This window comes from Urocitellus parryii, chromosome 9, assembly GCF_045843805.1.
Source record: "Urocitellus parryii isolate mUroPar1 chromosome 9, mUroPar1.hap1, whole genome shotgun sequence".
In the NCBI taxonomy this organism is placed as follows: Eukaryota; Metazoa; Chordata; class Mammalia; order Rodentia; family Sciuridae; genus Urocitellus; species Urocitellus parryii.
The window spans coordinates 9,676,252-9,703,365 of record NC_135539.1 but is presented as its reverse complement, the minus strand read 5'-3'; the positions used below and the strand labels follow the sequence as shown (position 1 = coordinate 9,703,365).

The 27,114-nt window shown below is 46.3% G+C and overlaps 1 protein-coding gene across 2 annotated transcripts in view; it reads right to left on the bottom strand.

Moving 5' to 3' along the window:
- The window catches only part of Shisa9 (shisa family member 9), a 240,030-nt gene extending 215,218 nt beyond the window's left edge, over positions 1-24,812 (bottom strand). For both annotated transcript variants that reach the window (XM_026385647.2, XM_026385648.2), the window contains exons 1-2: positions 24,235-24,812; positions 12,178-12,305 (exon numbers count right to left, since the gene is read on the bottom strand). In XM_026385647.2, the coding sequence (XP_026241432.1) occupies positions 12,178-12,305; positions 24,235-24,797 (691 nt within the window). In that variant the 5' untranslated portion in view covers positions 24,798-24,812. The remainder of the gene's footprint in view (positions 1-12,177; positions 12,306-24,234) is intronic.
- Between the last annotated feature and the right edge of the window lie 2,302 nt (positions 24,813-27,114).

The window sequence follows — 27,114 nt, the reverse complement described above, 5'->3', positions numbered from 1 at the left end:
CAGTTCTGAGATGTAGTTTAGGGCAGTCTGACTTGATGCAGGGAAATGGCTTAGAGAATCTAGAAGGATAAGAAGTTATCATCTGCTTTAAACTATTCATATTTTTGCTTATTCATTAAACAAAAGATATGCTAATCACCTGCTATATATATCTGGACACTGTGTTAGGCACTACACATTTGAGGTCTTCTCAATCTATCACTTTGATTTCTATTCCCTTATTTTATATCATTTGTATCCCCTTTCATCAATAAAATAGTAAGTCCTTTGCGGGACTTCTATTGTATTTGTGGTAGAAACAGAATAAATGTCTGGCCACAGCACTCTTCTTCCATGCTCTCGCAGCAGACAGGGCTAATCAATCACAGCACTCATATTCTCTGTGCTTAATATGGCCTCATAATCCTTTCCAGCACTCCACTGCAGGCAGATATGACCACTAATCAGTGACGGCACCCACAATGAAACCTATGTGTCTACTTCAGATGGAAGAAAGAGTGCAGGCTCTGAAGTAAGACCAACTGGTATCTGAATCCTGATCCACCACAGATTAGACAGAGAGCCTGTCTGCTAATTCTTCAAGACACAGATGCCCTATGCCTGCATGATCCTGTCCCAATGAGCCCCAATATCATGCATAACTATAATGCACTGATAAAAACGTCAAAAAGACGCAGGCAAGCCTACCACTTTGCAGAGTTTCGAGGAGACAGCAGCTATCTGGTCCATGCTGTTGGTATCTTTCCCTTTATACCAAGGATGCTCCGTGCCATGTTTCACCTACTGCTTAATAAAATGAGCAACTACAATGGGACCAAAAGATCAAAGATCAAAAACCTGGAAAGGGAAGCTAGAACGATTTCCTCTCTCCACCCCTCTATTCACAACCATGCACCCACCTGCCCCCATACGTTTACTAAAAAGTATCCTAGAGGCAGGGGATGTCAGAGATTCCCCGTGGCCCCCCAGAAGATCCCATCTTTTGTTCTTAAGTGCTTTTCTTAACTTGACCTAATTTTGCTTCAGGGTGAGGATTATAAGATCAGGTGGCATATTGGGGGCATTTTAGGATACATAGTGAAAGGGTAGGTGAAGACTCGATTTTAACCACAGATAAGTGGGGCCGAGCACTGCCATTGGATGATTGTCCAATCATAGGATAAGAAATTGTTCTGTGGATATGTCTGGGGTTTTTTTCTTGTATCCACCATCCCCACCCTTTGGGTTTTAAGACATCCTTTTAAATATAATAATTAAACGTGAACCACAGCGTTGGAGATTTAATAGTCTGCTTGGCGATACGCTAAAATCCAGAGTGTGCTCCTAAGCAGGGCATTATTAAGGTTACTTTGCCTCTCCAGAGCTAAGTTTTTTTTTTTTTATTATCCATATAAACACAACATAGTCATTTCATAAATATTAAACACACCCAATTCCCTCTTTAGTTTGTTTTCATGCTAATGCAATTGAGAGTCAGCACAGAGAGGGGCGTGATGAGGCAAGCTATGATCCTGAGAAGCTGGAATAAATGAAATGCAGAGAAATACTATTGAAAAAATCAATTATGATTGAATTGGTGGACTGAACTTTGAAAACACTGCCTTTGTGTGGCATTTCATCATTGCCAGGTAATGCTGGAATGTGTATTCATGAGCTCTTAAAGGTATACACCTTCTCTTGGTACATTACCTAGCACTGGCTAGACTCTGATACCACAATGAAGGGTTAGACCACAAAAACAAAGCTCCAATGAATGAATGAAGAAAAATAATAATAGCAACTACTTGATAAAATTTGCCCAGTACCGTATTTCAACAGCATTCATTCATCTGACACATTTTTATAAAGCACCCACTATGTGCTGATCACAGTATATGGCAGTGGGGATACAGCAGGGAATGAGTCAGACGAGGTCCTTGTCTCTGACATGTTGATAGAAAAGAAATAAGGGAACAAGATGATTTTAGGTCAGGGTGTGAGCTTTAATGAAATGAAATAGCAAACTAACATGGAGGGATAGTGCTGGGACTCTTAATGTGGGGTGGGCTACTTTGTACAGAGAAGGCTTCCCAAACAGGTAACAGTTCAGTGGAGGCCCAGATAATGAGGAGGAGCCTACCCTGCAAAGATCTGGAAGAAGGGTGTCCCTGGCAAAGGGGAGAGCGAGTGGAGAGCCCCAGAGGGGGAAGCGATTCTGGCACATTTCAAACATGTTTTAAAATAACAGTACAAGATCTGAACCTAGCCACCCCTGAGATGATTAGCAGAACAAAAATGTGCTTAAGGAACAATTTTTTAAAACATGCTTATGCAACTATCTTTGTCAGCTATTATCAAAGAATTGTTTGATTGATGACCTTCTTTGACTTTGAATATACACATTAATTTTTAAAAAATAATATCTCGGAAGAATAAAGTGCTTCCTGCATCCCTGGTTACCACTCAATTAAAAAAGGCAAATACCAAACACTGCCCCTGCACAAGTCCCAATCCGTGGACTCTTGGTAATTCAACATTTTGTTAAAATGTCAAGAATAGCTGAATATTTCAAAGGGCTTCCTTTAGATGATAGGTGAGGCATCAAACTAAAGTCATGCTGCACCAAGAGCTACAAAATCTACTCCTGCCTTTCAGGTCCTGAAGTCTATTTTGGAGAATTGCCAAATTAACATGAATTTGTGACCAGAAGTTGAATCCTACATAGTTGATGATAATATTTAGAACACTATTAATTGGACAAGTTCCATGACTGCATAACCTGAAGAAATCCCTGTATTTTCCTTGGTCTCAGTTTTGTTACTTGTAAAATGCTGGGAATGGACTCACCATAAGCTCTTTGAAATCAAGCACATGCGCACACACACGTGGGCACGTACACACGATTGCCAATCTCTGCATTCCTAACACTAATTCCTAGTGCCTAGAATTAATCAGGTACTCCATAAATACTCATTCAATGATCACACATCCATATGTGAAAATTTATGTTCTCATTTTCAGTTGATTGGGGGTGAGAGAGAGAGAGAGAGAGAGAGAGAGAGAGATATGAAAACAGTGAAATGAGTTTTTATGGTGTTAATTGATCTGGGTATTGTCTTTGATTCTGGAAACTATTCCTTTCTTAAATGTTCAGTGTTAAAATGCCTATATCTTTTATGACATGATGGCTATGATATTTAGTAGTTGCTTTTAACTTTTAATCAAAGAAAAGTTGATTTTCTTTTTGGCAAAATTGAAAAGTTAGTACACTATGTTGATTCCTAGTTCTTCTAATTTTTTTTTAGTTTCAAACATCTCAGAAATCAGAAATGCAGTTTTAACAAAGTCCAGGTTGATACACAAAGTTTTCTCCATCTCCCAAATCCTATGGTATGTACTTTTCTGGCTGAGTGATTTGAATTGAGTTAACTCTGAAGACAGAGTGGTCAGCACTATGGACAGATCTATGCGGGCTCAGCCAGTGTTCCCTTGGGTAACAAAGGGCTAGATTTCAATGGATAAAACACAGGCTCTTCTTTGAGATTGGTAATCTTAGTGTGAGCACACAGTACCAGGCCTAATACCTAAATTAATGAGTTTAAGTCTCCATTTAATAAAATATTCAGATTATGATTACACTTAGTTTCATTAACTGCATTCTCAGATTAATGTAATGAGATTTCCTTTTCAACTTGTAATTAGCTTTATTGAGAATGCTTATTGGGATTTTTAAGGCTGTTTCCTAAAACCTAACTATAAATTATTTTAACATAAGTATTATGATAGTCACTATATTACTTAATTTTATGTTTGCTGTTAATTTTAAAAGAAGAAAAATTTCACCACTAATCTATTCCAGAGAGAAATGGCCAACTGGGGGAATGGAGAGCCTCTGAACAACAGCTATATTCATCGCCATTAGCTGCTCCCAAAACTTAGGTCTTTCCAAGCCAAACTTGATATTCTTATTTTCTTACAAAATCAGCATGACCGTAACCAAACAAAATTCTCTTGTCCCTTCAAACATCAGCTCTGCAAGGAAAAAATAAAAATAAAAAAGCCCTCTATTCTAAGAACAATAGTTCTATCAAAGATGGGCAAAATGAAAATGTCCTGCTTTTTCTCCCTCTGTTTCTTGGAAAGATGTTGGGAGTGTTTTCCTTTCTTTCTGAACGAAATAACATCAGTTTCTCAGGAAAAGCTCCCCTGATCTTGCTTCCCTCCCCTGCACCTCTGAGACTCTCTGGAGGCCTCTGCTTGCTCCCAGGGCACCCTGGACTGATTCATATTATGCTCCTTGACAGTCACTGGTTATTTTACCATCTCTCCCACTGCACGGTAAGCTCCAAGACGAGGATGCATCCTATATGTCTGGTCCGTACTAGTACCTTCAATTCCTGGCATGTCGACTGACACATAGCAGGATCTTGGTCAGTGTCAGTTGAATGCTGATTGAATAAAAAAAAAATACTAATTACAGGAAAGCAAATACATGGCTATAATCTGAGTCCTCCAGAATAGGGAGGTGACTTTATTTCAGTTGGTTCATGTAAACAGATGATTGTAATAAAATACAGCCATTCTTAGTGGGAATCAACAAAAAGGAAAAGAGAAAGGAGAGAGAGAGAGAGAGAGAGAGAGAGAGAGAGAGAGAGAGAAGACGAAGAAGAAGAAGAAGAAGAAGAAGAAGAAGAAGAAGCAGCAGCAGCAGCATAACTTTCATCTGTCATCCAGTGTGGGTCCCTGGGAAAGGCACAAGACACGCACAGAGTTCAGGACACACGCCAGGTGGAGGACAGTCTAAACACCTTATCAACACCTCTGTGACCTCGATAGGTTACTTAAAACTCTCTGAGCCTGTTCCGTACTCTATACCAGGTGGGTGCAATGCACATTTCAATCATTTCAGTTGTTGTGGGGAGTGAAATGCATGCATGTGGTAGCTGCAGAACAAATGCTATTGTTTTACTTTGGCTTCTCTTTATTCACACTATCAATCACTGGTCTGCCACATCACTTATTCCAGATAAAAGGAAAGAAATGTTTTCCCAAAGGAAACGTGTACCAGGGTAGGCTTTCCCTGGTATGGGAAGAACAGAACTTGGCATCTTTTAAACTAAACCAGACACTGTGTTGAGCACTTAAGCTTTCTTTACAAATAGTCCTACAGCTGGTTGGGAAAGCAATGCAAATCTAATTAGGCGGTGCCATGTGGCCGGAATTAGCAGCAATTTTTGAAAAAAAGCCCAAGAGATGACTTACAGATAGTATTTTTTTTTCCTTGAGGGGCTCTGTTTCTCTTTTGCTTGCACACACAGACACACACACACACTGTCACATTTTCCGAGTGAAATATGACATATTTGGGTTCATACAGATTCCTACTGGCCCAGTCTGCCAGTATAAATAAAATATTAAGATCAATATTCCTAACAGAACAAAAGCCCATGTGTTTTAAAGGGGGAGAGAAGAAACACATAAGACAGCAACACATGTCTGAGAGTGGGACAGCTGCTCCATCCCAGCTATTTCCTTAGGAAGGAATTGACAGTTTCCTCAGTTCTCATTTGCATCAAAAAACAGTAGTAACAAGCACACGCGCACACACACACACACCGTGATATTAACTGACACAGAGTGAAAACATTTTCACCGTGAGAACGACCACAGTGAGTTCAGCCAGATCTGCACCATTGCCCTCTTGTGAACAGCAGCTGGAGCGCCAAAGTTCCCATATTCCACTGATGACAGTAGAAGCCACCGGCATCAGTACTGCAGGTGCTATGCCAAGTTCCTCACATGTGCCAGTCCACTTAATCCTCACAACAAGCTTCTAAGGCAGGTATGACTCCTTTTATAGAATGGGAACCTGGGGTTCAGAGAATTAACTTCCAAGACTGCACAGTTATTAAGTGATGGAGAGAGAGAACCCAACCGCAGTTGTCTGCTTCCCAAGCCCATCTCCTCTACTGTCGTGTGACAATGCCTCAAACTCAGGTGAGACACGTTTGAGGAGCACTTTCCACCTGCCAGGGTTCATCCACAACATTGATGACCTCAAGAGAAAAATAGATTTCTTGATTTAAACCACTTAAACTCATTTCAGGCTACTGCACAGAACCTACAAATGTTTTTTAGCTGATCCGACATAGACCAGCCCTCAAGTTTATTAACAACATAGTTTACTAAATCATGTGCTAAAACCATTAGAATCGTAGGTCTTCAGACAGAACAAATAGTTTGCCCAGCTGCCCAGGAACAAGTTGATAGTTAAACCCTCTCATGAATTGGAATTAACCAAGTTCCCTAGAAACTCAAAATCCAAAGGGTCCTGCTGATGGGTTCCACTGGGATTCTTACAAGCGTGTGATAGAGATTCACTCATACACACGTGCACTCTTCATTCAGCAAATATCTATGAGCACTGGGCTTTTCTAGGCACCACAGACACGGGGCAAATTAAACTAATGTGCCCCCATCCCATCCAGAGAAGATGCAAACAGCACTCTTTCCCTCCCCCTGGCCTCCCCAGGCATACCTTTCTTGGAGAACATGTCCCAGTAGAGTCCTGAGAAAGAACCCTAAAATGCCTTCTACCCCATGCAATTGGTTGAGCGGGGGAAGCCAGGCCATTGGCTGGACAGAAACCAAGCATGTTCATACCCTCCCATTCATTCCCCCCCCCACCACCACCTCTCCAAAGTCACAGGGATCAGGGCACAAGAGACAGAGATAATATACCCACTCTTCCTACTGAGGTCCCTGGGGTGGTCCAGATGCCCTTTCTTTATTTTTCCAAAGTATTTTTAAAGCAAGTCTCTGCCATCATGTTAGAGAAGTTCTTTAATTTCCATGCAGTTCAGCTTTCTCATTCATAAAATGAGAATAATAATGCCTCACCCATGGGCTGTTCCATTCGTTGAACAAACATTTATGGAGCTGCTACCATGTGCCAGCTCGGTTCCTGGTGTGGGAGGTCACAGTGGTGACAATGCAAGCCTTTTCCCCTGTGGAGTTTGCCTTGTGGTGCAAGAGGCAGGGATAAAATAGCGAGTAAGGCAATTTCAGAGAGAACAAAGTGTTATGAAGAAAATCATGGGGAAACAGGGAACGGCAAGTGACTTGGGGCTCAGAGATGAGCAAGGAAGACCTGTCAGGAACTGGCCATTGGGATGAGATGTGCAAGGGAAGAGGCCAGACACACAGGCCTGTGGCAGTGTGCTGTGAGCACAGAGCATAGCATGTGCAAAGATCCAGAGGTGGAGATGAGTTTAGCTTTGAGTAATAAAGGAGCAAATCCTTAGTGCATGCCTGGCACACAGCAGGTGCTCAATAAATGTCCATCCTCCTAACAGAGGGGCTCATCACAAGATGGTAAGTTGGACGCACATTGTGGAAACAGCTCTCTTACTAGAGAGTCGGGGGCTCCTTCAGTTCACTTAGCATCATCTCCTTTAACAATGCCCACTCCCTAGGAAAGACTGGGACACTCTGCAAACACCTGCACATAGGAGAGACAGCATAGTGCAGTGGTTAGCATCATAGACCTTGGGCCTGAGCCCCTCCAATTTGCAGCTATAAACCTCACACAGGCCACTAAACTTCTCTGGGCCTCAGTTTTTTGTCTTTATGATGGTGGAAATGATAGGTGTTGAGGATTCGATGCATCAGGATTTGCTATCTAGAGAAATTACTCTTAATGTTACTTTCTTACATGTTTTCTAACTCTTATACACCCCAATGTCTATATTTACCTTTTTACCTGCCCAAACTTTTAAAAATATTTGGGACTATCCCTGCTGGGATGTCCAAAAGTCGAGTGTGGAACGTGCCAGTCACCCTATGAGTGTGGACAAAGGAAGGGACCTAGATCTGAGCTACACCACCTCTTAGAAATGAAGCCAAGAGTCTGCTTTTGGTTCCTTGTCAACCTATTTGGGACTCATCCTGGGAAGTACGAGGTGGTGGGTCTGGAATATAGGAGCTGCTCTTTCGAATGGGTTCCCCGTCCTAAAACATCAACTCACTGTTTGTCCTCAGTTTGAGGTGAGATCACACTTGCTCAGATTATGCTATAAAACAAGTAGTGCAGCTGCGACCAAATACCCAAGCAGGTTTGCCTGTGTGTGGGGGACACGAGAGTATCTTGTCCCATGAACAAGCCAGAGCACCATCCAGGCAGCAACTGGCTCCGTGCCGACTGACCGGGTGAAGACCTTTATGTGAAGGTTCCTGTGGGCACTGGAGACACCTCGGTGCTGCGGCCATAGCCCTGCAACCTGTTGCTTTCCATCTTTACCACAGTATTATACAATATTGTGCAACCAACGTTCTGTGATGAAAGGGAACTGTGCTAAAGACAACATGGAATTGCACATTGGGTCCTGGAACAGAAAAAGGACTTCTAAACAGAAACTGGTAAAAATCCAAATGACATCCACATTTTAGCTAAAAGGAATGCGCCGGTGTTGCTCCTTAGTTTCGATAAATGTGCCGTGACGTACGATGCTGAGGTCAGGGGAAAGTGCGCCGAGGGGTGTGCAGCACAGGAGGCGGAATCTGAGCAGCCTTTCTGTAAATAATCAGAGTATTCCAAAACAAAAGCTTTGTTTCAAAACGACAGAGCTGGGAAGTGTCCATTCAGGTTTCACCCATGGCCCCTGCCTCACACCTGCCATTGAGAAGGCTGAATGGCGTGACATTCACCCTCCAGTCCCAGAGGGGTGAGGAGGTGTCACTGGCAGGCAGGGAGGTGGGGTGGGGGAAGCAGAGCGTGTTTCTAGAACTTGAGGACAAAGCGTGCCTTCAAAAGCAGACTATAATTACACAGACGCTGAGGAGTCTTTGCAGAAAATCAAACCGTTCTCCACGGAACCTACATCCTGTTAATCAAAGAGGTCAAGGCCCTTTGATTATCAGACTAAATATTTTTAGGCAATATCACTGAATGCCTGGAAAGAACATGAACAGCATCAGCTGGAGAAACATCCATCTTGAGATAAGAAACCAAATCCTGCACATCACTAGAAAAATCAACCCCAGGAAATTTATTAAGAAAAGTTGGCAAAAATGTCCCCCTGTCGAAGCTCTGTCCTCTTGGCCTGCTTCACCACATCCTTCTCCACCTGCCACCCCTCCCCACACTCAGGAGTACACCGGATGTTAGATCTCTTAGCATTTGGTGCAAAACTAAAGGAGAAATCGGAAATGGACTAAGCATTCATATTAAGAAGTCGAGGAGAGAGAAAGAGAATGAGATGATTATTCTCTTAAAGCAGTGCTGAGCGGGCCATTCAATAGAGATGAAAATGACATTTAAGCTCAGTCAGATTCAACAGCTTGGATGTTTAGTCAAGAACAACCTAAAAATGGTATCATGTACTCTGCTCAGTATACGGTGAGCAGACGCTTCTTTCTTTCCATGTTTTGGTAAATCTTGAAGTTCCTATAATGACCAGAAAGGGGTTTTCTATTTAGTAGTTCATCCTAACTCAGGTATGAGTGACTGGTCTGATTTTCAAACTATCAGATTGGATTCCTTCCCTGCTTCTTCTCTCTCCGTCAAAATGGTCTCTGGTGATTGGCTGACTTTTTAAACCCCTAACAACTAATTAATATAAATGATCTAGTCCTATCTTCTCAAGGAGCTTCTCCCCCACCCATCATTCCTTCTTCTAAACATACCACTTTTTTCCTGTGTCTATGATACATAAATAGCTCCTCTAAATCAATAAAAAGATAAGCCATTACAAAGCAATCTGTTAGTACTGTTAACTACACAATTGGTGTGTTACATAAATTAAATTTACTCATGTAAATCTGGGAAGGGCTACATGCTTCTTATTTTTCTTATACAGATATTCCCAAGAATGTTAGAAAAAAAGGACTGGTTCAATCTGTTAAGATTCAATGAAATTAACCTCTGTGGCATTTCTTATAAAAACACAACATGTGTGACATTGCTCCTGGAATTCTTCCCTGGAGCTTATCAGGAATGCTCTAGTACAGTTCTACCCAGTGGACTATTACAAGGCACTTTCTCCTCTGGATAAGATCACCACATTCTTGAGGCACAAATATAGATCAAAATCAAGAATCATAAATAAACCAAAGTAGCTGGTCATAAGAGATGTCTGAATTACTCAGTACCTAGACATCTATCTCTGAGCAGTAATGTATTTTCAGGACAACTTAAAACAAAAGTCCCTTATTTAAGTAACATTCTTGATGTTTTCTTCCCTTTTGCCTGATAGAATGATGAGGCTCAGGTGACTTCAATGAGTTTGTCATTCCATTTCTGTACAAAATTCCAAACCATCTCAGAGACAGAAACTTCAAATGAAAAACCTGTCTACAGTCACTTTCTATAGGAAGGGACCCAGCACCATGTCAGTTTCTCTGCTCCGTGATCACGTGCACTCGTTTATGATATTTGGGACCCACACACACCTAGGTTCAAGGAACTTCTCACTGTCATCTAGAAGACAATGTGTTCATGTCCATCACAACCAGAATCAGACGCAGCAGTTGCCACGTCAGAGTGGGGGCCATTTAGCCTATCTTTTGGGGCTGTGGGATTTGGTCATAATATTTCTTTTTTTTTTTTTTTTTTTTTTAAAGAGAGAGTGAGAGAGGAGAGAGAGAGAGAGAGAGAGAGAGAGAGAGAGAGAGAGAGAGAATTTTTTTAATATTTATTTTTTAGTTCTCGGCGGACACAACATCTTTGTTGGTATGTGGTGCTGAGGATCGAACCCGGGCCGCACGCATGCCAGGCGAGCGCGCTACCGCTGAGCCACATCTCCAGCCCCTGGTCATAATATTTCTAATGGCTGACGTATTTTTCTCTAAACAGTTGGCTACTCCTAATAGTATTTCATAATCCAGTTCATAAATAAATAATGTCAAGTTCTTTAATATAATGAAACCTAAAACATTCCATTTGGTGGTCCATTTTTCAACCCATGTAAATTCTGACTTTGCTAAAACACTGTAACCATTTCTAAAACCACAAAAAAAAAAAAGTCACCATGCAGAACATGCATCACCAATGTCAAATCTCATAGACTTCTTCCTCTACCCATTGAGCATAAAAATGTACGACCAAACAGCCCAGCACCATGATTCAGCACCTAAAACACCCATATACCTCCTAGCGGCCTTCCAGCCAAGGACACAGGCTGCAAAAGCATGTAGCTCCAAAACCGTTCTGCCCCAGGAGCCTCAAGCCACAGCTGAGGACATCCTTGGAACTGTCTGGCTTTTGTTATTTCAGACCAAGCCCTCCACATTTCATTCACGTGAGGGTTACTTGAAAACACAATTGCTGGGAATAACCACGGCGGTGTGCTATTGTCAAGAACTAACCCATCTTAGTTTTCTCCATTCCCGTTTTCTGTGTTTCGGTTCCACAGTGTATGCTGGACATACAGACCTTTGAAAGGATAGAAAATCTTCGGGAGCATTCCAAGATCCCCATGTATGATTTATTTGCTGAAGAATACCTCTGGAAACGCAATAGCAAATGCAACTTTTTTTTTCTTTCCTGGCAGAACAGTGGAAATTTGCTACTGCTGAATCACATGTGTGTCCCACACCAACATGACCACAACCCAACACCTGCCCAGACCCACCCCCCAAGGAGTGTTTTGTGGATTATTTTTATAAAGCTCTAGCTTCATTTTTAGAAAAGATACAATTCTTCTGAACTAGTATTTGTTAATTAAAAACAGCATGAAATCTAAAAGTAACAACTGGTTTACCTCAGGAGGTAGACAAGTGTTGAATGAACTCCCAGCCAGCAGATGACCCAGGCAAGACAGAGCAGCAAAATAACTATTGGCAAACAGGTTAATGACCCACGATGAGCCCACCAATAACTCTCCAGTTAACCAAGGCCCAGCCATGACGAACTAACCCAGAGGACATCTGTTAAGAGATCCACCAAGATGAACCAACCAAGTTGTCCACTAGTCGACGCAAGATCGACTGTATGAAACCAACCAAGTGGACCACATTTGACAGAGAAAGCAACCTAGTGATACCCAACTCAGGCTCATCCAGAAGAGAGAAAAGAAAGCTTCTGATTTGCCTATAAGGGGAAGCTCCTGACAAACCCAGATGCACACCACAGACTCTGGCAACCTGACCGCAGCCGGGGTCGTAGGCGGGGTTGGAAACCGCCCGTGCGGCTGTACTTACGGAGATTATTGATGGGGGCCCTGGTGTCTGTGTTCTCGTAGTGCTGGACGTGCACCACAATGTTAAGGTCTCTCTCCATGTGGTCAGGGTTGCAGTGGCCCTGTGGCCTCATGACATCCGCAAGGGCCCTGGAAGAAGAGAGAATGGAAATCTGTTCATTCAAAATACAATGACCACCGCCTGCCCAGCGCTGTCCTCGTGAACAAAACAGACATGGCTCCACTTAGGGGTGGGTGGGGCAGAGGAAAACAGCCACAGCTAAATCTCTGCAGTCAGAGGTCATGGAGAGACGCCCCCAAACTCACTCCAACAGCCATGGAATAACAGTGTCGTCTACCCACGGAGCTGTGGAGAGGACTGACTGATGGACACATGTTGTGTGTCTCCACTCCATGACTTAGGTCTGTCTATACCTAACACAGATGCCAGCACTTCAGTGTAGCAGTGGCCCGATATTAGTGACCACAGCTAGCATCTATGGAGCACTTGCTACAAGGCAGTCACCATGCTAAGCACATTGCAGGCCTAACTAAACAAAACAGTCCTCGTGAGGATCATTATTCCTTTGTAAAGGAACCGCAAAGGCTCAGAGAGGTGAAACAACCTGCTCAAGGTCACACAGCCAGTAAGCTGTGGTGTAGGAATGAGAACCACTCTTTTCTCCCTTTCTTTCTTTCTTTCTTTCTTTTCTTTCTCTTTAGAGAGGATGAGAACACAATTCAACCCACATCAAGGACCTTCACGGTCAGATGTACGCTCAGGAGAGAAGCTCTGGGATTGCACATAGGACAGAGCAGAGACGACCATCAAACAGATATCACACCCTGAAGTCAGACTGACCAATACATTTTTCCTCTTTATCTACCCTCCATTACGTGTTTATTGTGACATGCAAATATCCTCAATAGACATGTAATAAAGTAGGTATTATCATTTGTGTGCTTATCTTTCCCATAAAACGGGGTTTCACCACAAACCTCATTCTGGTTCTCCCTCTGTTCTCGCAAGATGAGAGCTAGCCGCATCGCTCGTGTGAGTTTCTTTCATCCCTTGCAGGCTCTGCACGGTGCTCCATCATCTGCAACCCCCAGGCTCACTTACCTGCAGGGACAATTGTCTCCATATGCTGTTAACTACTGTGGCGGAGGAACCCACCAATCAGAATGGATGCCAGCTACAAATATCCAGTTGTTCCATCACAAACCAGTAGGCTGCTGGTTCTGTCTATCATTTCCGACTATGGCCATCTAGGTGGTCACCAACACTCCATTCCCAGTGAACAACTCCGTGACAGACACCTTCACACAAGTCTCCTCTTGAAGTGGCAATGGTTTTTCCGGGGCACATACCCACAAGTGCCATAGTTTAGGGTATACCCAGATGTTTCTAACTAACCAGCACCCTCTCAGTCCACAGAAGGGGAGATGGAGGAGGAAGATGAACTGTTCAGGAGAGGCCCCCACAGACCACCAATGTACTTGGAAGACCCACTTATCTCCCGAAACCGACCCCACTACAGAGGTGATTCTCAAATAGTGGTTTGCCAACCAGGAGCATCAGTATCACCTTGGAACTTGATAGAACTTTTGGGATCCATCCAACCTTACAGGGTCAGAATCTAGGGTCGGGCTGATGCAGGGTGTCTGCACGGAACCCCCAGGTTGCTGGTGCACACTCCAGTTCTCCAGCTTGAGACTGCAGAGAGGCCTCAGGCTTGAGGGAGCATTTGATTGTGGTGCAGGGATATCACGGGGGTGAAAACCACACTAGCTAGGGAGAAGTCTCAAGCATGAGAGAGACGTAGGTCAGCGCCACAAGAGTCCTATGGCAGCTAGAGGAAAGGGCTGAGTCCACCGAGAGATGGGAGAATAACCACAGCTCTCATTCATTTGTTCATTCAACAAATGTTTATTGTCTGCTCTGAGCCATGCACAATACAAGCCCTGGGGATACAGCAGCACACAGGTGACCGCAGTCTCTGCCTTGCTGGAGCTTACATTCTATGGAAGAGAATAAAAATAAACAGGTTAAATAAATAAACAAGGGTGGAAAAGAAATGAAGAGCACAGGGTGGGGAGAGACTGGTACATAGCAGCATTGCTCACAATAGCCAAAACGTGGAAACGATCCAAATGTCCATCAGCTGGTGACCGCAATATGAAATGAAATAGTATTTAGCCATCAAAATGAAGGAAGCCCTGACACCAGCCACGACACGAATGACACTGGAACACATTACGCCCAGTGAAAGAAGCCGGACACAGAATTCCACAGGTCATATGATTCCATTGATAGCAACGTCCAGAAGAGGCAATTCCACAAAGAGAGAAGGCGAAGTTGTAGTTGCCAGTGGCTAAAGGTGTCGAGAGGGAATGGGGAGTGGCTGCGGAGTGACAATGGGGATATTTTTTTGAGGCGGGAGGGGAGGGATGAAACATTACTAGAATTAGTGGATCGGAAGCCAATAGTGATGGTGGTTGTACAATGTCATGAATATGATACCGATCACTGAACTTCATGCCTTTTAAAAATTTCTAAAGAGAAGGAGAGAGAGGTGGTGTGATCAGGAAAAAACTTGGTGAAGACGTGGCCTTGGAGAGAGAAGGAACTGGTCATGTGGTGCTCCAGTTTGGATCTGGAGTGTCCCTGTGTTCAAGGCTTGGTCCCCAGCTTGAAGCTCTTGGGAGGAGGTAGAAACTTTAAGAGGTGAGGCCCAGTGGGAGGTCTTCAGGTCACTGGGGATGTGGCCTTCAAAGGGGACCATGAGACTTGGTACCTTCCTCTTTCTCTCTTTTTGCTTCTCTGGCCATGAAGTAAGCAGCTTTGCTCTACCGCATGCTTCTGCCCAGATGTGCTGCCTCACCACATTCTCAAATGCAAAAAAATGATCCATCAATCATGGAAAGAAACTTCCAAAACCATGAGCTAAAAGAAACCTTCTCTCATTATAAGTTGATTATCTTGGGTGTTTGTTACAGGAACAGAAAGCTGACTAACAAAGTGGAGACGGTGGAAAGAGCATTTCAGACAGAGCAAACAGAAAGTGCAAGGCCCCTGAGGCAGGAAAGAGGTAGATTTTGAAGCATACTCAAGAAGGCCAATAAAACTGAAATAGGGCAATATAAGAGGGGAGTTTTACAAGGTGTGGATTATCAGAATCCATTTTACAGAGGGAAAACTGCCCAACTTAACCCAGATGACAATCAATGGAGGGGATGAGTGGAAATGCAATCCTGAATGTCTTTGAAATCAAAGTCCAGGCTCCTTCCTACCTCTGTGCAATAAGCAAGGTCTGAAACTCAAAGGGGTTGCAGGGGAGGGAGGTTTTGAGACACAGGACAGAGGCCTCCCCATCCTAACTTGCCTTTCTTACTTCTAAACGGGTTCTTCATCCTGAGCTTCAAGGGATCGCTGAAGTCCTCTGTAATCGAATGGAAAATTTGTTTGTGCATTGTTCTTGAGCAAGAGCCATACCTTTCATCAGATTCCCCAATGGGTCTCCCCAAACATCCAATGCAGTCAACTTTCAAGAGGATAGGGAAGCGGAGAAATCAGGATGGCTACCAGGAACTTGGTCGGAACTGCCATCTGCAGATCCCCTGAACCTCTTTTAAGTGCTGAAAACTGTCAAGTTTCAGCTCCAAAGCCCAAGGACACTTCTCCCCAGGGCCGCCATTCCCAGAACAGGCAGTGGAGACAAGAATCCCTAGAGACCTCCACTGCCTGGTCAAGGAGTCTCATTCCCACTCTGCATAAAATGAAGTGGTGTGGGCAAAGGAAAGGTCAGAACAGTTATGTATGGCCTTGAGTCATTGCAGATGAGAGATCAATCCAGCTGCATATACCAATGCGATGCCTGCATTGCGAACTCTCACATCAGATGGCGGGAATGGAGGGTGAGGGCCAGCGACACCCTCACAGGTCTAGGAACCCCAAAGGGACACACAGATTAAATTCTCTACTTTTGACTCTGCCAACCATTCAAAGCAGACACATACCTTTAAAAATAGCCCCCTTAACAAAAACACAGGCTGCAGACACACATTCAGTTGACCCTCCTCTTCAGCAATTTCCCACAAGGTTAAAACAGCCGTGATCTGTGCAGACCCTAACAAAGTCAGCCAAAAAGAACCAAAATGGAGAATATCCAAAGGGTGGATTTGTTTACTACTGAGGCATGTGGCCCTCCACATGCATTTCGCTTTGAGATTTTAGCTAAGGATAGTGGGAAGTCATTGCCACTAGCAACAGATTTTGAAGTCATGTTTATTTCACGTTTAACTCAGTTTAAAAATTTCTTCTTAGGTATGCTTTATTACATACTTCATAATTGTCCACAGGTGTATGAGTATATTTATTAGTAAAGCACATGTGTGTATGGTCGGAGTGCATACTAAAAACATTTTTGTGAATAGAAATGTGTTAAAATGTTTTCACAAATTAGGCAGTGGAAAGAACCAACAGTGGATCAGAAATCAAACCAATGCCTAAGGATTTGGCGTTTGCTTGTGGCACAGAGTTTAGGTGCTTCTTAGACCTTAATGAACATTTGGATCATCTGGGGATCTTATTAAAATGCAGATTCTGATTCAATAATCTGAGGTGGGCCTGACATTCCACTCTAGCTCCCGGGTGTGAAGAAGTTGCTGGCATAAGAGCCTAAGACTTCCATAATGGTTCATGTGATGTGTCAATTCCACTGACCATGCTGTGCCCAGATGTTTAATCAAATAGTATTCTGGGTGTTTCTGGGAGAGTGTTCTTGGAGGAGATCAACATTCAATTGGTTAACTGAGTGAAGAAGACTGTCCACCCTAACTTGAGGGGCTGTATGGAGCACAAGGCTGGCTCTTCCCTAAACAGGAGAGGCTCTCCTGCCCTACAGGGGGACACTGCTCTTTCTGGTTCTACAGCAGCCTGCCTGCGGCCTTCACACTTGAACTGAGACATTACACTGCAGATTTTGGACTTGCTGACTCCTTGTAATAAATCTCTTGATATATTGGTTCTGTTTCACTGGAGAATCCTGCCTTAGACGGGATTGGAGAAGCCACACTTTGATCCTTTGATATCCCTTGACCCAGTTGAGAACAATTATGCTGACATGTTACCATTTTTAAAGTTGAAAATGATTGAATATTGGCAATTTTATAAGGTCCAACTCAGTATTGACTTACTTGTACATTTCTTTTACATTACTTGTATGGGATCTGTCTCTCAATATTGAATCATTGGCTCTACAAGGATGGGGATGGCACCTGCAGCACCCACTCTTCTCACAGCTTCCGGCACAGCGCTGGGCATAAGGTAGGTGTTCAGCAAACACGGATCGCATGTGTGAATGAATGAATAAGGAGGTACTGTTTTATGCCATGCAAACCAGGATTTTGGAATCCAGAACACTCTCAATTGTCAGGCCCTCTGCTTACAATTGAGGAGTGGAGGAGACAATGATGGTCCCTGCATTCCTAATCTTGAGGGGGACAATGGAAGGAAATATAATAAACTGGTCAACCAATAAATTACTAATTTAGACCCTAATGCAAAAAAAAAAAAAAAAAAGTGAGCAGGACTGAATGAAGGACCAGATTGTGGGGGAGGGGGAGGGAAAGATAACTAAGCCTGGGTGGTCAGGGGCAGCTTCCTGGAGAAGGACAGGCAGTCATTTAAGTCTGATAGAAGAGAACTGAAATCAATACAAGGCCTCCAGAGTGGGAATGAGCTTGGCCTGTCTGAGGCACCAAAAGAAAAATGTCGGGTCACTTTTACTTCCAACTACAGTGTGCAAATATAAGACCCTGATATTTCCAAACAGAGCGCCAAGTCCCAGCGTATTACCTTAAAGCCTTCCAGGGGTCCCAATGCTCCAACGGTATTCTGACTTACACACATGGATAGGATACTTCAGCACTGCCTTTTGGTCAAGAAGCATCACTTATTTTGTGAGAAAACAAGAAAACAAGAGCTTACTTCCCAGCTTAGTGGCTATCCAGGTGCAGATATTGGTCAAAGCTCCTTCAAACTGTATATTCAAGATGTGTGCATTTTACTGTATAAATTATACCTCAATAAAGTTGATATTTAAAATGCAGGGACTCAGTCCCCAAGGAGAAGCATACATATCGTGTAGGAAAAATAATTGAGGGTTTTTCCATGGCCAACAGTGTATACCTGCACACATGGGCTTCTGTAGCTTGGGGAGCTGATCAAAGCCAAAGCCATGGGATATTTGAAAAATGGGGAGGTGGGAGAGGTGGGAGAGAAGAGAAAAGGCAAGGGAAAGAGAGGCAATTTGTCACTGGATGCCATTTCTTTGCAAGGGATTCTGGCTCTTCTGAAGTATGTTTGAAAAACACACAAGACACGGTGCTTTGAAATTTGCCATTTGGATTTTGGATTCTGTTTGAAGGTGGGCAAAATGATGACATGTGTTCCCTACTGGCTTCAAGTGTGGAGAGCTTCAAACACAGGTTTCTGCCCTCAAGGTCAATTCTCACTAAGGCCTCCACCGAGAGGTCTGGCCCTGCCAGGGGCAGATGCAGAAAACATTCCTAGACCTGATCTTACAGGGGCTCCTGGCACCAACCCTGCCTGCATACACTGCTGTCTGCATGCCATGCAAGCACTCTGCTCTGCAAAGCCTGGAGGGCCTGCAGGTTTGCATTTAAAGGTAGCACAGACTAGTCGTCACAGACCTGTGCCCTGCCTCCGGCTGCCTGGATTTGAAGTCCGACTCCTCCACTCACCAGGAGCTTGCTCATCCTCTTGGAAAGCAATCTCTGCTTCTGTAAATGGCACACTGTCACCAAGCCTACCTCATGGGGGAGGGGTGTGAAATTAAATGGGAATTTACACATAAGCTTATGGCAAAATTGCAGATCTGACGAGGGTTCTTCGACATCACGTAGACAACACTTTGCAATGTATTTAATCTAGTCACACATAAACCTTCCTTCCTGTTCTGAACCTGCCGGCCCCTTCTGCTCAGATCAAAATGCAAGTCCAGAAAGGTGAGCTTCGCTGTGGGATATTCGTATGGGTACAAAGCAAAGTTTACTTAGATTCACTCCATTGTCCTCGACCCTCTCTCTTCCCTTCAGTCCCCTTTATCTACTCCACTGATCCATTTTCATAGGATCCACCCTCCTTTTTCTTTTTCTTTCCTTCTGTCTCCTTTTTAAAAAATTTTATTTATTTTTTCCCTAGCTTCCATATAGGAGAGAAAACATTCAATCCTTGAGTTTCTGAGTGTGGTTTATTTCATGTAGCATGATGTTTTCCAGTTCCAGCATAATTGTGTCAAAACAAACCCCAATATTATGCATATCTATAATGAACGGATAAAAAACAAATTCCAAAGCATGCAAGTCCAGAAAGGTTAGACTTGGCCAGTGTCACAGAGCAAGGGCTGGACACCAAGATCCAGATTCCGATGTCACTCTGTTCAGTAGACAAGAGGGACAAAATCCCAATAATAAAATGGCTAGAAAGGGTAGTGAATGATTTCTGAGCAGGGGCCATGTGTGGTAGTCTGTGGGGGTCACTTTCCAAACCTAGCCTCAGTGAGTTCTCAACCCACAGAGGGGAACTTGAGTCTCAGAAGTGAAGCAACCTTCCCAAGGTCACCTGACTATTGAGTGATGAACTGGGATTGAACCTCAGGCAGTTGGGCTGGAGCCCAGGCTGCTCAGACCAGTCTGAATGACTGTCCCAGGTCTGCAGGTGACATAACTGGTGGTGGGGGGGGGAGACTCAGATGAACACAAGAGACTCCTAAAGGGGGCAGTCATCACCCAGCTGCAACCAATAGTTGCTGTGTAAAAATGCCTGACCTACTGAATTCTCAAATTGGGAATTTGGGTTTCTGTGTGAAATCTCCCAGTTTTGAAACACTGGCCACTGATTAGAAGTTGGCTTTCAAACACCATGCATATTGAAGAATAAAGAGATTTCACAGGCAAATACAATGCACCCTGACTTGAAAAACCAAGCACCTTAAGACATTTTTGGTATCACTGGATTGAGTGATTGGGTATTTGATGATAGTGCTGAATTCTGGTTCTCTTCCTGGGGTATGATAATGGGATTGTGACATATGAGAGAATATTCTCATTAAGAGATCCAAAAGTACTGAGGGACTAGGTGTCATGTCTGCAACTTATTTTCAAATGTTTCAGACAAAAGAAAAATAAAGAAATACAAGGAAAGAGAGAGGGAGGGAAAGGTGGGAGGAAATGAGGAGAGAGAGAGACAGAGAAAGGAAGGAGAGGCAGGTGGATATATGGACAGCAATAAAGCAAACATAAAAAAAAATACTAATAATTGTTCAATTGAGATCAGTGGCTCTCCACTGGGGGCACTTTTGCTCCTACATGACACATGGTGATATCTGGAGATAGTTTTCTTTTTTTTATTGTAACTAGGGTATGGGGAATGTGCTACTGGCATCCAGTGGGGTACAGGTCAAGGATGCTTAGGACACTCCCCTACAACAAATCCCTCAACATCAATAGTGCTGAGGTTGAGAACCCTAATCTAAAGGAAGGATATCCTGGAGTTCATTTTATTATTCTTTCAAGATGTTCATTTAAATTTTTTCATAATAAAAAATATGGAAAACTTTAAAATAAAAATAAGTAGAAATACCTTACAGACTAAACAAAATGAATCTCCACAGTTGACTACCATTTGCAGTCACTTCTTCCAGTAAATAACTTTTGCTTGTAAATAGTTCAGCCACTACTGCTAAATGATCATTTGCACCATTCTTATAAGATCACATTCACTCCCTGCCCCCTTCCTGAATAGCTGTCTTTCTCCTTGTCTCAGCCCTAATCAATCCAGGAGGAAGCAAGCCATATGCCAGGGACTCTGAGCCTGCACCCTGACCTGCTGGAAGACTTAGCAGGAGAATACAAGTTTGCTGGTCACCCAGGGGCAAAGTTTGCAACGAGGGCACAGCCACGTGCTCCATGTCCTTGAAGAGAAGGTGCGTTCAGGCAAGATGATAACATACCTCATCTCAGTGTTCCTGGCAGCTCCAGACAAAAATTAAAAGGCTGTGGCTGGCAGGTTAATTTTACCTGGAAGCTGCCTCATTTCATAGCAGCCTCTCTGCTGCCAGACTTGGTGTGCTGGCCCCCACAGGAGGATTCCTTAGCACCATCAGGCAAAAGTTAATGAGCCAACTGCCATACTCCAAATGATTAACTGCATAAGCAGCACATCAAGCTCTTGGAGGGTACCTGGGGCAGCCCAAGTAGCACAGAAAGATTATATACATGGAGAAAACAACCAGTGGAATACAAATAAGAGAATCACATTGGCCCCTCTCCTGTCCTGGATTAATATATCCATCTCCCAACTCTGTAAAATATTTCCAATCCCAAAAGTAGTGTTTACCCCAATGTGGACCACTGATCTCAGAGCCATTCAGGGGAGATAGTTAAAAGCAGATTTCTGGGGCCTGCTCCAAATCTATTGATTCAGGCTTTCTGGGGATGGAACTTGTGAGTCTGCTACATGGGAAGCCACTCCACATTCTGTGGTTGGATCTGAAAACATCTGCCCCAGGCACAAGTTGAAATCAAGAGACTAGAGATTGCACAATTTTCTAATTATGACTTTGGGCAGCCTACCTTACCTGCGCCATGATTTTCTCATATGTAAATGGTAATTATAAGAGCACCTGTCTCCTAGGGTAGCTGTGAGAACTAAATGAGAGAGCTTTTACACACACACACACACACACACACACACACACACACACACACACCCTGGTACAATGCCTGGCACCCAGCACCAGGCTCAGCAGATGTTAGTTCCTTTTCCTTAGCAGTGTTTGTGTGAGCCTTAGAATCACCTGGGGAGCTTTTCAAAAGTACTGATACCCTAAATTCTGATTTAAAGAGTCAAAAGTGGAGCTCCTGGCAACAGGATTTTTTTTTGGGGGGGGGTAAGCATTACAAGGTGATCTCAAACAGCAGCAGGGTTGAAAATCATACCTTAGAAGCTGCCAGTAAAAATCAACAATTCTCTTTTTTCAGGAGTATGCATTTCCACCCACTCTAGAGGTCCCCAGGATTTATAGAGGGAGAGCCTCTGTAGAGATGCTGCTACCCCGGGACTGAGTACCCATAGATACTGCCTCCAATTGGAACTTTCTGGGTACCTGTGGAAGAATGTGCCTGCAACCAGCTTAACTGGAGTCATGTCCTCTTACAGAGCTACCAGGAGACAATGACAGAAATTTGGATCCCTGCTGGACCCCAGGTATTGGTGGAGAGCTCTTCCATCAGGACACTAAAGGGGGCTTGAAGTGAGCACCAGTTTCTCCCACAGGTCCACAAAGGTTAGCTTCTCTCCCCACCTTCCCACCTCCAGCCCCTCTAGCTCCCAAGGATGGCTTCTTGAAGGAAATCGTTTGCCAGGAAAGGGCTTGGTGGAGATTTAAGGAGTTAGCCCGAATCCACAAAGCAGCCTACCTGTGTCTGTGTAATCCTTCCCTACAAGGCGGACACCCGCTGCCGCAGTCCTGCGTCTGCCTGCCCCCCTCACCTTAACACAGACCACGAGAATCGATAGGGACTGGCTGGACTGTGGGGAATTAAAATGACCCAGGGCACCTTGGAGTTGCAAGAGGTGGGCGGGGCCAGCGCATTACTCCCTTAGTGGGTCAGGGTTCTCCAATCCCTGGAGCTTGCTTCAGAGACCACCCACACCTCCCAGCAGACCCGAACCCACCAGAACTTCTCATCTCTTCCCCCCCCCCAAATCCCTCCCCTCTGGGGGAAAATATTCATCGGATACTCTGCGTATAAATAGAAAATAATTACTAGTGAGGTGATGATGTTCCTTCGCCTATTTTTGGTGGGTCTCTTTGTTCAGATTTTTTAGGCATGCACATGGAGCGCGTGCACACACGCTCACACACGGGCCCCCGGAGGAGGTGGGGGCTGAGGGGTGGGCACAGAGACTTCATTGCCCCGACTTGGAAAAGGACAGTTTTAAGGCTTATGCCCCAGTCATCCAGCTGTTCGCCTATCCCTCCTAGCTCCTGTTTACCAGCCCGGACCTCACACTAACCCCTTGCCTCATCCTTGGCCTGGGGCTGCGTGCTCAGGGCTGCATCCTCCGCCTCCAAAGTTACTGAGTTGTGAGAATCAATTTAAACACTTAAAAAAAAAAAAAAAAGCAAAAGGCAAATAGCTCCATTAATCCCCAAATGCCTTCTCCCATCTGCTGCGACTTGCCAGTGCTGGGACTTGCATAATGAATAAGGCAAACGGGAAAGTTGACGAATCAGGGTGCTTGGCTGGTGAAGGCGCGCGTGGAGGGGGCTCGGCCCCTGGTGTCCGCGCCAGCCAGAGCAAGGGGCACAGACGCGCAGTGATGGCCGCTGCCTGGGAGTGAGGGGGGGGGGTGGCGGCGGGAGAAGGGGACTAAAGGGATAAAGAGGTAGGGGGAGATGTGGTCCCAATTTCAGAGACCTAGAAGATCTGGGAAAGCAAGCCGGCCGCTTCAGCAAGGCTTTTGTTCTCACCCTCCACTCACTCTTCCCCTCCTTCGCCTCATTTTCGCTAGTCGTACGAGTTGCAGGCTGCACTCACTCCTTCCCTCCCTCCTTCTCACACACACGCACGCGGGCTCACACACGCCCCCCTTCCCTTTCGGGCTCGTCTGCCTCTGTTTACCTAGAGGTTAGCATCTGGAATCGGAGGGATGCCACAGATCCCCTCCACAAAAACCCAAGACTTCGGGGATAAGGGCTCCCACGCCTTACGCCTCAAGTTCACCTGCATCATTGGCAGGAGGTGGCAGCGAAAGGGCGAGTGATAGAGAGACCCCCTCCATGCACGCGCTCACCCCCACCTGTGCTGAGCCCAGCGCCCCTTCTCCGTGCTCTAAGCCAAAGTTGGCTTCCGGTGACATCCCCTAGCAGAAAGGCTGGGTGTGTGTGTGTGTGGGGGGGGGGGGTTGCCATTGCCTGGAGGAGCTGGGGAAGGGACAAAATGGAAAGTGAAGCCTGGAGGGGAGGGCGAAAGGGAGGCAGCCCACCTGGACATGTGCTCCCTTTGGGGCCGGTGCGCTTTCTCCAGCCCCAGCTTGGTGAAGATGCCCACGAGCACCATGACAGCCACCACCCCGCAGATGATGTAGACGATCAGGTTGGTCTTGTCCTTGGTGGGGTCGTGCAGGGGGTCGTCCTTGCGCGCCGGGGGCTTGCCAGTGTTGAGCCACAGCGGCGTGTCGTAGTTGGTGCAGGTGCTTTGGTTCAGTCGCCGCTTCTTAAACGTGCAGCAGAACCGGAAGCCACAAGTCCCGCAGCAGAAGATGAAGTCGCCCGAGCTGCAGTTGAACGGCGGGTCCCACTGGCCCATGACATCGAAGTAACCCCGACAGAAGTCCGGCGTGGGCGCCCGAGTCGGGGGTGCGTCCGAGACCCCAGCGCCCTCGCCGGCCTCTCCGGAGGCAGCCCCGGAGCGGTTGCCCCCCGTGAGCACCAGCATGCCTCCCAGTTGCGCCAGCTGCCCGTGCCCGGCTCGCTCCTGCGCCCGGCACACGCGGGCGCACAGCTCGGTGAGAAAGCAGCCGAGGAGCAGCCGGAGGACTCGGCGCATCGTGTCTCCCAGCCCGGGCTCGACCGCTCGGCCGCTGCTGGAGCCGCTGCAGCCGCCTCTCGAGGAGCGGCCGAAGCTGCCAAGGCTGCTGCCGGGGACTGCGAGCCGCCGCGGGCCGCACATGCAGGGAGCGGCGCGGGGCACCCGGTGGTCGGCAGCCACTGCGCTCGGCTCAGCCTGCGTTCGCCTCCAGCGCGCTGTGCGCCGTGGGGCCGGCCGGGGAGGAGCGCGCCGGGCCTGGCGGGGGGAGGATGAGCGGGGGCAAGCGCGGGGTGCAGGTCCGACCGGCCACAGGGGGAGGCGGGGGCGGAGAGCAGGGGAGAGTGGGTCTGTCCGCACCTCCCCTCCGCTTGCGGCTCGGGACTCGCCGCCCCGCGTCCGTTGGCTGGATCCTCTCACCTCTCCAGCTCGCCAAGTGCGCTGGAGAGAGCGAAGCGACACTTGTGGAATGAAGGGAGGGCAGGAGGGAAGGGGGAGGGGGAGGAGGGCGGGTAGAGGAGGCGCGGGTTGGGGGTGGGGGGGCGGGCGCGAGCTCGAGAGGGGCGGGGGCGCAGGGAGAGGTGACTGGGGCGGGCGGGAGCGAGTTGGGGGGCGTGCAGAGCTGAACCAGGCAGGCGAGCAGGGAGGAGCGAGCTCTGCAGCCGCCGAGACTGGAAGAACAGCTCGGATTTCCCGGCAGGTGGAGGACCGTGGCGGGACCTCCCGCGCCTTCTTGGAGGCGAGACTCAGACCTGTCCAGGGTACTGAGGCGATTCCTGCCGATGGCTTTTTCAGGGGTTCATGCGCAGGATCTGCGGCTGGAATATGCCCACCAGAGAAGGGGTGACTCGGGGAGAATGAGGACACACTAGATGGCTTTCACTCCAAAACAGACTAGGCGCAGTCTGCTCAGGATCGCCCTTCCCAGGCGTACCGAATTGCCTTGCCCTTCCTGGGGTTATGCCCTCCACCCGGCCCGCGACCAGGATGGCTGAAGTCCTGGGCAGAAGCGAGGATCAAGGCTGGGCTGGGAAGGTGGGGTGGCAAGCTCCTACACTGGGCCCCCCCTCCGGGGTTGGGGTAAGCACTCCTCGGGAGAGGGGCTTGAGATGAACTCGTCAAAGAAGCACAGCGGATAGAGAGACGCAGCGGACAAGGCCGAGGCAACGGCGTGAACTGGAAGGTCTTTCTTTGGAACTCTCCCAACCCCTCAGACCTCGCGCTTTCGGTCCCTCTTCGCCCCCGCTGCGTTCTCTGAGCTCCACAGGAGGGCACACCGCGGCGCCGCCTCTGCGCTCCCAGATCTGGCGTAGCGCAAGGCCTGGGGACTCAAGCCTCAGCCACCCTGCCGTTCCTGGAGCTCGCTCATTGGTTTCCGGAATCGTTTGTCCCCTGTCCCCACCAAGCCCGCTGGGCTTCCTCACCCGGGGCTGCGGAGTTCGGCCTGGCTTGGCTTCCAGTCTCTCTTCTCAGCGTTCCCAAATCTGCCCTCTCTCTCCGAGCAGATTCCAGCCATCCGTCGGCCCTCTCCCATTTCTCCCACTTCTTCCTCTCTGCTTGAATTTGACTTCAGTAGCCCCCAAAACAGGATGTGTACCAAAGCTGCTACACCAAATTTAGATCTCCACACGCCCCGGCGTTTTGTTTTTTTAATTGCATTAACTAAGTATACACTTTGCAGTCTGCTAGGCTATTTGTGGGGAAATGTTTCCATCACCCTCCCCATTTGGCTGCAGCCAAGGGTTTCTCAGGGCATTTTCAAAGGAACAAGAAGTTGGGCCACATGTGAAATGGTATGTTCAGGTCCCCTTAACTGAAAGCGTGGTAAGATTTATTGGTGCTCCATTGTAAGTTTTCTCGGAATGAAAGGGAGTTTGGCTGATAGCCTCTTTCCTTTGAAGAAACACCACCTTTTGATGTTTAAAAAAAGAGTGGCCAACACACACCAGGGCAACCTCAACAGAGCCTATACAGGAATAGAGCAGCCACTGGAAGACTCTCTCTGTGTGTTATGGAATTTATTATAGCTCATCCTCACCTGGGGAAGGTGTGAGATTGTTTAATCCAAAATCATCAGATTCATTATAATAGGATCCCCAAAATAGGACAGTGTGGCATGTCTGCCATGACTGGCAACCCACGCCAACCGCCACCCTGTGAGTCCTACAAACATAAGCATTGGTGTGTGAGCGCTAATGATAGCTGACATTTATTCAGCCCTTGCAACATGCCCTCCCAAGCTTGCTTTTTCTAAAATCACCTCATGGAAGCTTAGAGCAGCGCCTAGTGCATATAGCAGACAACCATGAAATACTTGCTGAAGCACTGAATGAAGGAT